Source organism: Herpailurus yagouaroundi, unplaced genomic scaffold, assembly GCF_014898765.1.
Source record: "Herpailurus yagouaroundi ecotype Mexico unplaced genomic scaffold, PumYag 180, whole genome shotgun sequence".
Classification (NCBI taxonomy): domain Eukaryota; kingdom Metazoa; phylum Chordata; class Mammalia; order Carnivora; family Felidae; genus Herpailurus; species Herpailurus yagouaroundi.
The window spans coordinates 3,542,236-3,559,551 of record NW_024412411.1 but is presented as its reverse complement, the minus strand read 5'-3'; the positions used below and the strand labels follow the sequence as shown (position 1 = coordinate 3,559,551).

The 17,316-nt window shown below is 40.1% G+C and overlaps 1 protein-coding gene and 1 pseudogene across 4 annotated transcripts in view; one reads left to right on the top strand and one right to left on the bottom strand.

Moving 5' to 3' along the window:
• Positions 1-1,127: 1,127 nt before the first annotated feature.
• PAAF1 (proteasomal ATPase associated factor 1) overlaps positions 1,128-17,316 on the bottom strand; it is a 37,588-nt gene continuing 21,399 nt past the window's right edge. For 2 of the 4 annotated variants that reach the window (XM_040489304.1, XM_040489307.1), the window contains 5 exons: positions 15,046-15,137; positions 13,048-13,163; positions 11,469-11,551; positions 9,441-9,523; positions 5,004-5,443 (listed from right to left, as the gene is read on the bottom strand). In XM_040489304.1, the coding sequence (XP_040345238.1) occupies positions 5,366-5,443; positions 9,441-9,523; positions 11,469-11,551; positions 13,048-13,163; positions 15,046-15,137 (452 nt within the window). In that variant the 3' untranslated portion in view covers positions 5,004-5,365. Of the gene's footprint in view, positions 1,697-5,003; positions 5,444-9,440; positions 9,524-11,468; positions 11,552-12,863; positions 12,920-13,047; positions 13,164-15,045; positions 15,138-17,316 lie in introns of those variants that run through there. The other 2 variants (XM_040489305.1, XM_040489306.1) reach the window with 2 other exon arrangements.
• On the top strand, positions 6,190-6,911 carry LOC121039142 (tetraspanin-3-like; annotated as a pseudogene).

Below are 17,316 nucleotides of genomic sequence, written 5' to 3'. Positions count from 1 at the left end.
ATGAAATGAAATGAAATGAAATGAAATGAAATGAAATGAAATGAAATGAAATGAAAATACACACACACACACACACACACACACACACACACACACACGTACCTTAAAAGAAAATTGAGGGGCGCCTGGGTGGCTCAGTTGGTTAAGTATCAGACTTTGGCTCAGGTCATGATCGCAAGGTTCACGGTTCACAAGTTTTAATGTTTAAATAAACATTTAAAAAAATTTAAAAAAGAAGAAATTTAAAAGAAAATTGAAATAAAATAAAAACTTGACATCAAGAATTGGTGAGTACGTAAAACAAAAAGGAACTCTCAGACACTGCTATTTTGTCAGTGTAAATTAGAATAACCACATCAGAAAACTGTGACATTCCCTTGCAAAGTTGATGCGCATACCCAAATGTTCAGCATTAACAGTGAATACTATACAGTCTTTGTGCAAATAAGCCACACACACACAAATACATACCATTTGCATAAATGATGATAATGTTCAAAAACATGAAAAGATAAATATGTTGTTAGGAATACATGTAGTGATTGCTGTGCTGGAGCTGGTTGTAACAGCTTGGAACAAACTGGCAAATGCTATCAGGGCTATTTTTTTCCTTCTGGTGAGCTAGTTAAATATTAACAAGTACATGCATAGTAGTGAGTAAGTAAAATAATAAATAAAAGCAAGAGAATACTAAACAGAGAGGGGCACACAGGGGCAACATTCCTTCAACAAAGAATATTCCTTTTTTTTTTTTTTAACATGTTTTATTTATTTTTGAGAGAGAGAGAAAGAGAAACAAAGTATGAGCAGGGGAGGGGCAGAGAGAGAGGGAGACACAGAATGGGAAGCAGGCTCCAGGTCCTGAGCTGTCAGTACAGAGCCTGATGCGGGGCTCAAACTCATGAACCATGAGATCATGACCTGAGCTGAAGTCGGACACTTAACCAGCTGAGCCACCCAGGCGGCCCTTTAAACGGATTTCTTAGCCACAGTTGCCTCTTTGTAAAGTAAAAATATGGCATTATTTTTTATTTTTTGCATTTCTGAGCTTTCTTGTGAATTTTAATCTCCATTTATTTAACCACTGAAGTTGAGCATCTTTTCATGTGATTAGCCATATTTTACTCTTATTACCAGAAAAAAAGATGTTATTAAAAATTAAACCCAGAGGGTTGGGTGAGAACCTTGCTCAGCCTGGGACTGGCTGAGGTGAATGCAGGGGACTCCATGTAAGGAGCACCAAGTGTGCAGGGGCTGGAGTGAAAGGGGAGGTGGTTTGTGTAGTTGTCAGATTGGTTACTCACAGAAGTATTGAGCAAATAAGTGAAACATTGAGGATTATGAGAGCCAAGTTTCTCACTGTTGGAGGAAGGAGGTATGTATGCAGACTAGAATAATCCCAGTGGAGTTGGACTGGAATTGGGAGACATCAGTGTGAACTCATGAACTTTAGTGTATATCTAGAATGCTGGATGTAGAAATATAGACATATATATGTACTGTCCACTGGTAGGGACTAGAAGCAATAATACCCCCAAAACAAAGAATATCCATATAGTGCCCAGACTTGATTTCCAAATCCATTCTCCACTAAAAAGAACTGAAGCCATCTAGACAAATGACTGATTCCAGGACTGGGTTGGGGAAGTATAAGATGAAGCTTGAATATCTTGTAATATCAGAAAATATGGAAGTGCTAAAAGAAAGATAGAAACATGTCAAAAGGACATAGGATCCAGCTTGAAGGAGCTACCACTGGCTCAGCTGGGACAATTTAAACACCACAAGAAATCATAGTAATAATGGATTATAATCCATAGAATAAAATATGAATCCATGTGTAGTCCACACTAATAGATCTATGATGAATGAGTGAATTAGTAATTAAATAAGTGGGGGAGAAGGGAAAGCTCTACCTTATAGTAGAAAGCAAATTATAAATGAAAAAGAATGATGAAATTATAAAATCACCTTTTGGCAATTGTAGTAGGAATAACTGGCTCAGACAGAAATCAACAAATGCTGAAACTAAATGATGCAAGTTGTATGAGGAATAGGATATTTATAGTCTCAAAGTAGCTCTCCACAAAATACTACCTTTGCCATGGACAAACCTGGTAGACACCATTTTAACCAGCTGATTATAATAAAAAAGATGGACAAACCAAGTGTTGGCAGTGTTGGCAAGGACATGGAGAAAATAAGAACCTGTATACACCACTGCTGAGAACGTAAAATGGTGCAGCCACTTGGAAAACAGGTGGCGGTCTTAAAATGCTAAACATAGAGTTACTATATCCTTGCAAATTTTCTGAAGGTGTGAAATTACTTCAAAGTAAAAAGTAAATTAGAAAAATTGTATCCACAAAGAGACGTGTTCAAGAAAAAGAAACCTTTACAGGGCACCTGGGTGGCTCAGTCGGTTAGGCATCCAACTCTTCATCGCGGTTCAGGTCATGATTTCATGGTTTGTGGGACCAAGTCCAGCACTGGGCTCTGCATGGACAGTGCAGAGCCTGCTTGGGATTCTCTCTCTCCCTCTCTCTGTCCTTCCCCAATTGCACGCTCTCTCTCTCTCAAAGTAAATAAATAAAAATTTTTTTTAATGTTTATTTTTGAGACAGAGAGAGACAAAGCATGAACGGGGGAGGGGCAGAGAGAGAGGGAGACACAGAATCGGAAGCAGGCTCCAGGCTCTGAGCCATCAGCCCAGAGCCCGACGCGGGGCTCGAACTCACGGACCGCGAGATCGTGACCTGAGCTGAAGTCGGACGCTCAACCGACTGAGCCACCCAGGCGCCCCAAATAAATAAAATTTTAAAAAAGAAAAAAGAACAAGAAACCTTTACTTTGCAAGGCTATTGTGAAGACTGTGCCTGGCACCGAATATACGCTCAGTAGCTGATGCCACTGACAGCTTTCCAGATCTCAGAAAGAGGCACTTCTCACAATTAGTCACAAGGGGGCATCTGAAAGCCAGGAAACAAGATGGAGCTTCCCTGGGCCATCACAGCTGCAGAAGGGGGTTGTCCATCCTTCCTTACCCAGAATGCACTCTTCAACCCAAAAGGAACAAAAAAAAAAAAAAGCTTTGTCTGCTGCATACTGGGGATATTCCATTCAGAGAAGACAAGGCTTTTGGCACCTGAGAGCTAGCCTCTGCTGTTTCTGTTTGAATCTGGATTTTAGAGCAGCTATCAAGGATCACTGCATCCATCACAACCAGGATATCAACTCTGGAGACCTATGAAAAGGGGCTTATGGATGTGATGGCAGTGGAAAAGCGTGAATCTTGGAACAGGAACTCAGACACACCTGCTATGTGAACTCAGCCATATCCTCCCTCATCCTGTCTTCTTCATCTGACTTCTTAGAGGTTCCCTTTGAACTTCTTTGGATCCAATGTTTCTGAGCTCAGGAATAGGTCCCTTTGGGTCTACCTGATCTTATCACAAATCACTCCTTAAATGAAAATGGTCTAGTCCCAGAGGTCTTGTGACCATGTGGTATAGTAGAAGGAGCACAGGCCTTGGAGACAGACCAAGCAAGGTCCAAAACAAGGGTTTGGTACTTAATTTTTCTTTATTTCTTTTTTTAAAATGTTTGTTTATTTTTGAGAGAGAGAGACAGAATGTGAGTGAGGAAGGGGCAGAGAGAGAGAGAGGCAGACAAAGAATCCAAAGCAGGCTCCAGGCTTCAAGCTGTCAGCACAGAGCCCAATGCAGGGCTTGAACTCAAGAACTGTGAGATCATGACCTGAGCTGAAGTTGGACACTTAACTGACTGAGCCACCCAGGTGCCCCAGTACTTAATTTCTTGACTCTGTTTCCTTGTCTATAAAAAAAAAATACCATTTCCTTTTTAAGAGTGTTATGAGGATTAAATATATAAATATAGTCCCCAAAATAGAGTAGATACCCAATTATACTCAACAAATAACAGTATTTTATCTTCACAATTTAGGCATACACAACAGGTAGAAAAAAATGGATTTAAAGATAAAACGTGTTCAAGTTCCTGTTCTCTATGACTCTTGGCAAATCAATTCATCTGATTCTCACTACCTTCATGTCATAGTGAAGTTATAAAGATTCCATGCTGTGAGCCATACTATTATTCCACCCAGGAATTGGCTTTTTCCCCTTAAATAAATCCAGATCTTAGCCTACACTGCCCAGCTCAAGTGTCTAATTTCTAAAGCGTAAATGATAAGGTATTCATACTCTGGAAAGTGTTAAAAAGTACAAAGGTCTAAGTGTACTAAGTTAAAAAGAACTCAGAGATTCTAAGTGAAAATAAAACATGGAATATATACATTATGACTCCATTTTTATATTTAGGAAAAAAATAAAAAGAGGTGACCATGTTATACCCTTGCTTAAAACTCTTCCATGGGCTTCTCATGAACCAAATGAAATTGAAGCTTCTTACCTGGCACTCAAGCCCTTTCAATCTGGGTCCTGTCAACCTCTGCAGCCTCATCTCCTAAAGACCAGCCTCACCATCCTAAGAGCACTGTGTTCCAGCTATGCCTAAAGTGCCCTTCACTATCTCTTCCTCTACGTTCCAAACTTTAGCATGCATCAGAATCACTTGGCTGGCTCTACCCACAGAATTTCTGATTTAGGGCTGAGGTGGGGCTTAGGAATTTCTATTTCTAACATATTTCCAGATGATATGGATGCAGCTGTTCCAGGGACCACACTTGGACAGCCACTGCCTTTACAATGATAGGATTCAACTTTTATCACCTGTATTTGGGATGATCAACCATGTCAGTTTGCCTAGGACTGAAAGTCACATGTAGCAGAAAATCCCTGCCCAAACTGAGACAGTTTCCCTACCTGTGTAAGAATCTTTCCCAGATTGCTGCTTATAGGATATTTACTGCTAACAAGCAGTCTTTCTCTATGGCCAGGTCCACAGGAAGTGCCCAAGACAGGTACTCAATCAACCTGAATGACTCTCTACTGGAGAAAGAATATTTAACCAAGTTTTTCAAATTCAGACTCCTTCAAACACATTCTCTTTATTTCCTTCAGAGAACAGGCTTTAGTCCTCTGGTCACAGTAAACAATTAACACAAATGGTGTTAAGAGCAAACTGTAAGCATCCATACCCTTGCCCTGTGTTGTTGGGGGTGAGTTTATATATGGAACATATGTGAGCTTCTTACTTAGTTCACAGTTGGTTTTATCATGGAATGATATTCATATTCCATGGGCCAATGTAGCTGACTTTCTGTGACTTCCCAAGGGTGCCCAAGACAATAAAGGTCCATGGTCCTTGAGAAGGACTAATGATCATTCTCTTTGTCAACTAGGGCCAATCTTTTTCATTAACTGGGACTCCTCTTTCCAAGGAGTCAGAGGTCAGAGAGCTGATAGCGTCGCACAAGACCATCTCGACAGCATGTGTAGATCTGCTTCTCCCATGTAGCTACCTGGAACACAAGAGTTCACAGCTCAGAAGAAGCCTGGGATTCTTCCATTTCAAAAACAAAGAACCCTGGGGCACCTGGGTGGCTCAGTCGGTTGAGCATCCGACCTCGGCTCGGGTCATGATCTCGCAGTTCGTGAGTTTGAGCCCCGCGTCGGGCTCTGTGCTAACAGCTCAAAGCCTGGGGCCTGCTTCGGATTCTGTGTCTCCCTCTCTCTGACCCTTCCACGCTCGTGCTCTGTCTCTCTCAAAGATAAATAAACGTTAAAAAAAAAATTTTTTTTTAACTTATTAAAAAATAAAGAGCCCTGTCATTGACCCCCTTTAGTACAAGTGAGTCTAAGAAGCTCTACCAACTCCAAAGACAAGAGGAGAATTATATCCATGATAGGTATTTTAAAAATAGCTGGTGAAGGTTCAGGGTACTTATGACTACAGAACAGAGAAATGAATTATCCAAGTAGAGAGCAAACCTATTAGTGTGGTACATATTTGACGGCAGAGGGTCTGTACCTGGGAAAGGAGATGATCCATAGGTGGGCCAGGGTATCCCTGAACCTTGTACAACTATATTCAAAGAAGTTCTCAATATGTGTCTGAGGAGGAGTGAGGCACTGCTGGGGCTGTGCAGTGGTACTGGGGGCTATGGTGAGTGCCACTCAGGCTGTGCAGCTCCCAGTGGGGAGGCTCGGCTGCCCCTGCCACCTCGCTTGGTGTGCGCATGGTGCCAGTAGGCTGCCGGCACCACGGATGGGCCAGTGCAGCATCATCTCCTCCAAGATTTCGGAGCTGCTCATCCTCCTCCAGGACTGGTGTTTCTCAACCTCATCTTCAGGGGGAGCTGGCATTTTGCACTATGTGGAAGCGCATGTCTTCATCACTTATGATGACTCTGACCACTACTTTGCAGATGTATATCCTCTCTTCCCTGCTGCAGTGATCACAGCTGTGGAGCCCGACTTTTCATTTTTGGGCTGATTGGCTGCTGTGCCACAATCTAGGAAAGCTGCTGCAGACTTGCCATGTCTGTCATCATCCTACTCTTGGTTTTTGTCATAGCAGTTGTAGCAGTTTCGGGATACGATTACAGAGCTAAGGTGGAAAGTGAGGTTGATCACAGCATTCAATGGAACCCTACAATGGAACCAACCAACCATACTGGAGAAATAGAGACTGGTACAAATAAACCAAAAGACAGCCAGCAGCTATAACGGCAGGTTGGCCCACTCCTCCAACCTCCATGCTGAGGGATGTGAGGCTCCTGTTGTGAAAAAGCTGCAGAAATCATGGTGCATGTTATCTGGGCAGTGCTGGCACTTCCAGCCATTCAGCTGCTAGGCAGGCTGTGTGCACGCATCATATTGTGCAGGAGTAGAGATCTGGCTTATGAGGTCCTCGTCACTGGTGGAATTATGCACAGCAGAAATCGCAAGCCTGAGCTTTTAGTCTTATTTTTCGGATTTGGAAGGTGAATCAAGCAGGTCTACTGCTGTGTTTATTTAGTTAAACCACACATAACACAGGTGTTGGGACACAGAAGCTTGGTTCTTCGTATGCCGACCTATGACTTTCTTTTCCCTTGTTCTATCTGACTCTCCATATTCTTAAGTTTTTTTTAAGGTTTTAAAAAATTTGTTTATCTTGAGAGAGAGAGGGCATGTTGGCACACGTGCCTGTAAGCAGGGCAGGGGCAGAGAGAGAGAGGAGAGAGAGAATCCCAAGCAAACTCTGAGCTGACAGCATGGAGCCCCAAGTGGGGCTCAATCCCACAAACAATGAGATCATGACCTGAGCTGAAATCAAGAGTTGGATGATTGGGGCGCCTGGGTGGCTCAGTTGGTTAAGCTCCAAATTTGGCTCAGGTCATGATCTCAGGTTTGTGAGCCTGAGCCCCGCATCAGGTGAGCTGGAGCCCCACTTCAGGCTCTGCACTCTCACTCTCTCTCTCTCTCTGCCCCCTCATGGGTTCTCTCTCTCTTCCTCTATCTCTGCCCCTTGCTCACTCACGGTCTCTCACTCAAAAATAACAAAATATATAAAATAAAATAGACACTTAACCATCTGAGCCACCCAGGTGCCCCCCACATCCCTAAGTTTTTAAGTACAACACTGAAGGTTCTAATTTCAGAACCATTTGTGAGCTGAACAGTATGGGAAAATTAAAGGAAGACCTGGGCCTTATTTATTTTTTAGAAAGAAAGAGAATGTGAGTGGGAGAGGGGCAGAGGGGAAGAGAGAGAGAATCTTAAGCAAGCTCCACACTCTGCATGAAGCCCGATGCAGGGCTCAATCCCATGATCTGAGCCAAAATCAAGAGCCAGATGTTCAACTGACTAAGCCACCCAGGTGCCCCCAGCATCCTTTTAAAACAACATATATTGTAGTCCAATAAAACAGCAACTGTACAAAATGGCTAAACTAGATTTTAGAATCATACAGTGTGTATCTTGGTTCATCTTTAAAATCAGACTAAGCTTTGAAACCAGTGTATATTAATGAAAACTGGCCTTATAGGAGGAGCACAAACAATGTGTGTGTCTTTTTTGTTGTATAACTGAGTCCACTCATCATAAATCTAAACTCATTAGGATTAATGTACCCATGCAGACTAGCAAAATAGTTCGTAGATGGGATCTCAGTTGTAAATAGAAAAATATAATCCAAGATGTATCACCCTTCAAAAAAAAAAAGAAGCCTGAAACTCAAAGGTTAAGAACCACTAATTTAGTGGAAATAGCAGGAATTCTGGAGGGAACTTAATCTCAGATTTGCAAATCCATAGCTACAGGACCTAAGGCAACTTTTCAACTACTCTGAATCTCACTTTTCTCACTTGTATGGTATGTTAAATCACAATATAGAACACTATATAGAAATTTTTAAATATGAAGCGGATCTAGGGGCGCTTGGGAGGCCCAGTTGGCTAAACGTCCAACTTCAGCCCAGGTCATGATCTTACATTTCATGAGTTTGAGCCCCGCATTGGGCTCTGTGCTGACAGCTCAGAGCCTGGAGCCTGCTTTGGATTCTGTGTCTCCCTTTCTCTCTGCCCCCATTCTGCTCATGCTCTGTTTCTCTCTCAAAAATAAATAATAAAACATTTAAAAAAAAATGAAGTGGATCTATATGCATTTATCTGAAAAGAGCTCCAAGATGTTAAGTAAAAAAAAAAGTTATAGAACAATACATACAGAATGATCCCAATTATGTACAAACTAAAAATAAAACTGTATTATTTACATAAATACATAAACACAAGATGTAAGTGCAGATTGTCCAAAAACAGTCTGAAAGATACATGCCGAACTATTAATGCTACTTACTTCTGGAAAGAAGAGTGAAACTAAAAAGTTCTTATAAGGGACTTTTAAGTCTGTATAATTTTGTACTGTTTGAATGTTTACAGGTATGTATTAACTGTATAAAAACAAGAGAAATCATAATACCTATACTTTAGGAATAATAGCAACAAAACAAGATATACATGTAAAACATCCAAACATCCAGCAGAATGTCTGGTCAATAGATATTTCCCCTTTTGTTTTTCTCTTTCTGCTCTAATCAAATGAGTGAACTTTATTATTTCTTTAAAAAACAATTTTTTTAATGTTTATTTATTATTGAGAAACAGAGAGAGACAGAGCATGAGCATGGGAGGGGCAGAGAGAGGAGGAAACACAGAATCCAAAGCAGGCTCCAGGCTCTGAGCTGTCAGCACAGAGCCCGACATGGGGCTCCAACTGACAAAATGCAAGATCACGACCTTAGCTGAAGTCAGACACTTAACCAACTGAGCCACCCAGGTGCCCCTCAAATGAGTGAACTTTAAATAATAATAATGACAGTTAATATTTATAGACGTAAAACCACTTCTGACTCAAAACTCTTTCTGTGTTCTATCTCACCCCTAAGTATTTTATCATCCTGAATGCCCACCAAGTAGCTGGATTCAATCCCCTCACAAGCCTTAGATCCCAGGTGAGAATCACCCAGGCCTGTACCTTGTACACAGGGTCACAGTCAGCCCCAGTGAGCTCAATGAGATAGTCTAGGTCTTGCTGGACAATGAAACAGCTTCCATCACCTAAAAGGCAAAAGAAAAAATCAGATAACTGAAGAGAAAGCTGCATGCAAAGGAGTTTAAACTCCAGTATTTTAGTTTATTTCTGTACATCACTAGCCGAAAGAAGATTGCCCCAAGACTGAGAATGGCAAATAGATCTCATTATATGGGTCAAATATGAGGACCTACAATGGTTGCCTAGAATGCTGAGCTAGAGGATTTGAAGGCCAAGTGCAAGCTCAGTGGGATAAAGGGCAGTCTTTGATTAGCAATACCTGCCAAAGGCACAGAGCAAGCAACTGCAGGGTTATATGTCTGATTACAAACTTATCCTAGACAAGGATTTTTTAACAGAGAATCTGTCTACACAAATATTTTAAGAAAAATCTGTGCTCCCAAATTATTCTTCAATCTATGAATTTGACCACATAAAACTAGGCAAAGGAGCAAAGTTGTTATAACAAGAAAATAAAAGCATATCTAATTTTTAAACTTAATTTTCTCAAAAGAATGTGGACAAATGAGACTTGAGATGATCTATAAACTGCTGAATGAGGTAATTTTTGTTTTTTTTTACTTAATATAAAAATAGTACATACTAATTGAAGAAAACTTTAAAAATGAAACAGAAGTAAAAAAAATCACCCATAATCTACCAAAGATAACCATTGCTAATATTTTAATGTTATTTTCCAATCTTTTCTGTGAAAATTTTTATTTTACATGGTTGAGAGCATATTGCATAAAAGAATACCTTTATGCATGAAGTTTTTCTGAGCAACACTGTGACTTTGTATAGGAACCCGGGAAAAAATTTTTTTGATTTAATTAACCTTTTCAAGCTTTTTAAAATTTGAAAAACTGCTGTCCAAAACTATCTGTTAATCAATTTTATTTTAAGTTATTTGTTAATCAATCTATATCCCAACCAACAGCATACAGGAGACTGTATCCTTTCTTATGTTATTATTATAAATCATCTTTTTAATAAAAGAATTATCTTTTAGAGATAAATATTGACAGGTGAAATAATACAATGTTTGTGATATGTTTCAAAATATATTAAGGGTTGGAGATTGTACGGGAATGGGCAAAACAAGATGAAACAGGAATAGCCATAAATTGGTAATAGTTGAAGCTGGATAATCAGGTTCATTATTCTATTCCCTCTACCTTAGTATCTGTTTGACAATTTCTATAATAAAAATTGTTTAATCTGGCAGGAGATTCTAATAACTTCCTTTTATTAGCCTTAGTTTTGTCATCTGAAAACAGTTATATTATGATGAATAAGGTAAAGTCATTACTCTCAAGGAACGTGGACTAGAGGGGGATATAGACAATTATAATGTAGAGTGATAAACACTATATGATAAACAAAGTATGCCAAAGAATTGTGGAGGACCATGCCCCTAACCCTGCCATAGACCAGGCATTTAAACCTATATTTATTTATTAAAAATTTTTTTTTAATGTTTATTCATTTTTGAGACACAGACAAAAAGACAGAGCACGAGCAGGGGAAGGGCAGAGACAGAGGGAGACACAGAATCTGAAGCAGGCTCCAGGCTCTGAGCTGTTAGCACAGAGTTCGATATGGGGTTTGAACCCACAATCTGTGAGATCATGACCGGAGCCGAAATTGGACACTTAACCGACCAAGTCACCCAAGTGCCCCTATTTATTTATTTTTTAAATGTTTATTTATTTTGGGAGAGAGAGAGACAGTATGCATGAGTGGGGTAAGGGCAGAGAGAGAGAGAGAGAGAGAGAGAGAGAGAATCCCAAGCAGGCTCCGTGCTGTCAGCGCAGAGCACAATGTGGGGCTGGATCCCACAAACCATGATATCTTGACCTGAGCCAAAATAGTCAAGCATTCAACTGAGGGAGCCACCCAAGTGCCCCTAAATCCATGTTTAAATGAACTACAGGAAACTCTCTCATCTCATCTGGCTACTGGACTCACCTTGACTAGCAATGAATCCATCTCTGAAACTTAGCAGGGACAGAACCGGTGCTCCTGACCTGTGGATGACTTGTACTGGAACCCTAGGATTCAAAAAAAGGGGCGATTGCACTTTCTTTCTTCAAAAGCAATGCTTGACAGTATTCAACATATAGTACTAACCATACAAAAGCAAACAGGACGAATGTGGACAGAGATTAAACATTCACACAGTTTCTTTCTTGGCAAGATCCTTAAAGGTCATCCATGCAAAACTGCCTTGAAGCGAATCTAAATATGTCACTAACTAAACAAGTCATTGAGCCAAATGAAATAAGCCACCACCAATAACTCCAGTTTTTAGGGGAGCCCTGATAAGAGTTTAAGACAACAATGTTAACAACATGTTAATTATTTTGCTTATAGACAGAATTAAGACAATTGCAAAATATTAAAAATGTCAGGACTCTTTAAAATGAAAGACAAAGGTGAGAATCAATTTAATATATATGTAAAGCTGATTTTCTAATAATGATCAGAGATTCCCTATCTCCACAGGGCAAAAACAAGTAAAAAAGTAAAGTAAGTTAAATTATGGGAGAAAAGGTATAAGGTGATCACTCCTTCGTTGGAATTTCTTCACTACTCTTGGAATAAAGTCCAAACTCCTCTGGATGGTTTGCAAGTTCTTTCTAAACAAACTCCTGCTTTCCTGTCTGGCATCACTCCTCCCTCCTACCCAGTCTGTATCATACATATTTGTCATATTTTAGAGATCCCTGAAAGTGCCATACGTGTCTTCACCCTGCTCTATATGTTATTCTGTCAAGGCAGGCCCCTTCTTCTTTATTTGTTAACTTCCTACTGGACAAAATCCAATAAAATCCTCATTTCCTTGGAGAAGAGGTGCTTTCTCAAATTCCTGTGTAGAGCACTGATCACACCTGCATCACAACAGTCTTTTACCTGCCCATTTTTACTGTCAGACTCCAAATGCCTCAAAGGCAGAGTCTGTATCTTTTATTTCTGTTTTTCAGTGCCCACAAAAGCCATTCATTTAATGTCAACTGAACAAAGAAAAGAAATGAAAGGAAGAAAGGACAGAAATTGGAGAAACTGTTAAATCCTGGGGCAGAGGGGTTGCTTGATTTTCTCTGGGTATCTGTAAGACCAGAATAAGGCCTGTTTCAGACAGGTTATGATCCAAGCTAAACAAAGAAACACAGCTGGCTTGCATGAACTAAAAATGCTCAATCTTAGGCCAACCCAGATTTAATACCACTGAGTAAAATACTGAGCTCCTTAAAATTACAAGTTCTACACAATCATTTAAGTGAAATGTTAGTTCATTATTTAAGCTTAGATTCCACAGTAATCACTACAATAGAACAATCATGACAGCATGAATCAAATTACCTTTTAATATGATTCCAGGAATAATAAGAACAATCAGACAACTCAAACCGGAAAACCTTTATAAATGGAAAAATACACCCTTGATTCAACAGTCATCTCCATGCTATCCTAAATCAATGTTAAAGCTAATAAAAATTTCCACTCTGCAAGAAGACCTGCATCATGCAAATGAGTGGTGACTCACCTCGGACTCCTCACGTCCAGCTGATAAATGTTTCCATCTTGTGTCCCAGCCAATAACAAGAAGCCAGAGAGAAAAGTGCAGCAGTTGAAGGCATCTGAGCCAACAAAGAGGAACACCTGGGAACAAGCAGGAGCCAAAACTGCTGTTTAAAGATTAATTTGTTTTCAGGAATAAACAGCCACCAAAAAAAGAAAATTCTCCTATTTTTAGAGAAATTTTCTTTCTTTTCCCTTGTAACATTCTCGATCTAAATTCACCAACAATGGAGGAGGAACCACTCTCGTGATTTCAGGAACCTGAGGCTCCCTGAGTACTTCAGCAGTTTATGTAATACCATACCCTAAGGTGGCAGTTTTCAAACTATTACCCCTCAATACATTGACTCATAGGATCCTCAATACCCCAAATCCTTCTTCTCCTGCTTTTCATTAGAACCTTCCATTTGAGAAACACTTGAAATTCACACATTTAAATTTTGCTTCGTGTCACTTCTAACAACCTTTTGAAGGGAGACACTATGCAGGAAAAGAAACAAGCTTAAATGAAGTGGCAGCTTAAAGAATTACAGGGGCACGCGGGTGGCTCAGTTGGTTGGGTGTCTGATTCTTGGTTTCGGCTCAGGTCATGGTCTCACAGTTGAGGGATCGAGCCCCGTGTTGGGCTCAGCACTGGGCATGGAGACTGCTTGAGATTTTCTCTCTCCCTATCTGTCCCTCCCCAGCTCGCTCACTCACTCACTCACTCACTCACTCTCTTTCTCTCTCAAAAATAATGCTAAAAAATAAAAATAAAAAATAAAAAATTATAATTCTCCCCATGTGCCTGAAAAAAGAAATTATCAGATTTTTATGTATTCCGTACTATTAGTTCAATGTGATCATTTCTCCTTCAAATGTTCTAAAAAGGAAAGAAAAAAACAAACCCAGCCAAGCAAACAAAACCTGTGATTTCTCATTGGAAGGAAAAGTCAACATGGAAATTCAGAGTGCAAAAGCAATATGATAAAAAAGAGTGATGCTGCAAAAGCAATATGATAAAAAAGAGTGATGTTCCTGGAACGTCATTTCTGAAAATGGAAACATCACTAGCACAATGAAGTAATGAGAAGAAATGAAATACAAAACCTGAGGGTGTCTGGGTGGCTCAGTCAGTTAGGTGTCTGACTTTGGCTCAGGTCTTGATCTCATGGTTCGTGAGTTTGAGCCCTGCATTAGGCTCTGTACCGACAGCTCTGAGCCTGGAGACTGCTTCTCTCTCTGCCCCGCCCTCCCCTCCCCCCCCACCCCCCACCCCCGCTCTGTTTCTTTTTCTCAAAAATAAATAAACATTAAAAAAAAACCAAAACAACTTGTGGCCAAACCAAATCATTATAGTTGTTTGGGTGATGTTGACAGGAACTAGAAAGAAAATTTAAAAGTTGAATCCCAGGGAACTCAGAGCTTAATGAAGAGCACAGTCTTGCCCAGCAAAACCTCAGAACCTGAAGGAAGAAAACTAAACTAATTCTTCCATAAAAGACATTCTGGCCATTAATTGATCAAAAGCCCTGAACGTATGAGTCCTTTACTCAGAATTTCTTCACATTACTTTGGACACAGAAGGGAATCTACACAACCTCATCATTTTATATATAGCATACTAAGGTCCAGAGAGAAAGTGACTAAACAAAGCTCACAATGCAGTAGAGCATTTAATCCTTATCACATAACCCTAGAAGGTGAGTACTACTATGCCTAGTTTGGTGACAAGGAAACTGAGGCTCAGAATGGTTAAGTAACCTGTTCAATGTCACAGCCATTGTGGAGGAGCTAGGATGTGAATGTTGCCCTTAACCCAAAACCTCTGTTCTTAATCATTACACTTTACTGTTCCTTATTCCTGCAGCTTCCTCAAAAGGTGAACACAGGGAGCAAACAGAAATGTTTCCAAAACAGCCTTTCAAAAATCAGAGTGACCCAGGTTGCACCAGAGTTCAAAAGTCTTAGAGGAACCACTTGCCGGCTGCCTGCTCTGCAGTCCCAAGCACTGAAGTTTCTTATCTTCCCGTGCCAACAGCAGCATTTTCGACTCTGTTCCAACCTCCCGTTCACCTGCATGACAGATGAGCCAAGTTAACAGTGGGCAAGGCTGATCAGCTGGCTGTGCCCAGAAAGTAGATATTGATGGCTATCTACTGAATTACTGTTAGTGATTAACTTACTAACTTAAAAAAACATTATGTTCTATATCTGGACTTTTGATATTGTTTATATGACTGTACACATGTCAAAATTCACAGAACTGACATTTTAAAAAGAGTGACTTTTGGGGTGCCTGGCTGGCTCAGTCAGTAGTGCATGCAACTTTTGATCTTGGCGTTATAAGTTGGAGCCCCATGTTGGGGGTAGAGATTACTTAATAAATAAATTAATCTGAACAAAATAGTCTCTGCCCTCAAGGCTCTTATGGTCTGTAGTCAATGAAATTTATTCATTCACTAAACAAATCTTTATTGAGGGTCTACTACATATCAGACACTATCCTAGTAATATACAAATAGCATACACAAATAATAACATAGTAACAGTAATATATAAACAGACAAGGTCCTTACTCTCAAGAATTCTAGTGGAAAGAGGAAATAGTGGAGTAGATAAATAAACAAATAGGATATTTTCAGACAGTGATGAGTTCCACAAAGGAAACAAAACAGAAAAGTATGATCAAAAGTGAGTAGACAGTGGAAGGAGAGTCAGGAAGGTAACTTTAAATTTAAACTTCAACTTTAAAAAAACTCCAGGGAGGCCATTTTTCAACTGAGACCTGAATGGTAACCAAAAGGTAGTCATGCAAAGAACTTTTGGAAGTACATTCCAGACTAAGGGAAGAACAAGGCAGAGACCAAGAGGCTGGCAAAGTTTGTAGTGATGATAGAACAGACAGAAGGCCTGTGGCTGGAACGTGGCGGGTCTAGCAGAGGGCAGTATGACATGAGGCTAGAGAGGAACGAGGAGGTTAGAAAGTGTAAGGGTTTGTGATAAGCCAAAGAAGGGGCTAGGATTTTAATATATGTATAAAAGGAGGCTACTGGAGGAGAGTAGGAACAAAGGAGAGAGACATAACTTATGCTTTTTTAAATGACCACAAAAGTTGCTCTCAGGAGAATGGATTACAGGGGATGAGCACAGGCAACAGATGATGACAGACCAGAACACGAGGCTAGGAGGAAGGGAGAAGAAGAGGGCAGGTGGAAAAATCAGAAACAATCTGTAGACTGTAGGTAGAGATGACAGAGTCTGCTAACATAGGACATGAGGAAAGGTGGGATGGATTGTGAATGATCATTCAAATAGGTAGATGGTAGTGCCATTTACTGAGACGGGACAAAATACAGATTTGGGGTGGAGGAAAATAAAATATTCCATGCTAGGTAAGGTTAAGTTTGAGCTGTCTATCAGACATCTAAAGAGTTTGAAACTCAGGAAAGAGGTCTGTACATTAGACCTAGAGCTCAATCTCACAAACTGAACCATGAGATCATAACCTAAGCCTGTTTGGGATTCTTTGTCTTTCCCTCTCTGCCTCTCCCCTGAGCATGCTTGCTCTCTCTCTCTCTCTCAAAAATAAAAATAAAAACTTAAAAAAAATTAATTTTTAAGTAATCTCTACACCCAATGTGGAGCTTGAACCCACAACCCCAAGATCAAGAGTTGCACATTCCACTGACTAAGCCAGCCAGGCGCCCCTAAAGATTTTTTTAAGTAATCTCTACACCTAACATGGGGCTCGAACTTACAACTCTGAGGTCAAGAGTCACATGCTCTATCAACTGAGCCAGCCAGGGGCCCCCCCACTACTACTACTCTTAATCAAACCTCTGCCCCGGCCATGCATATCTTTCTACCCAAGTCAATTTTACCTCCAAACCGTCTTAATGTGAACTGCCCCTATTCCTCCCCCCATCTCCCATTATTCCCATTCTTGTCTGTTCAACCCAAATTCATCCTTCAAGGTTCAAGTCAACTTCTTTCTGACATCTGTCTCATGTACACTAACCTAAAATATAAAATACTCTCTTCTTCCAAAAAACTATTACATTTGCATTAAGAATCATTAAGTTGTTTCAGCTAAAAAATTTTTGTTCTATTTTATAGGCATCAGTCTCGTCTGCTAAGCTAGACTGTACTCACTCAAATGTAGTTAACAATGACATATACTTCTTTTGTAGATTCCAAAGCAACAGGAACATAGTATAGGTATGCAATAAATATTAACCTTATGGTGAGAATA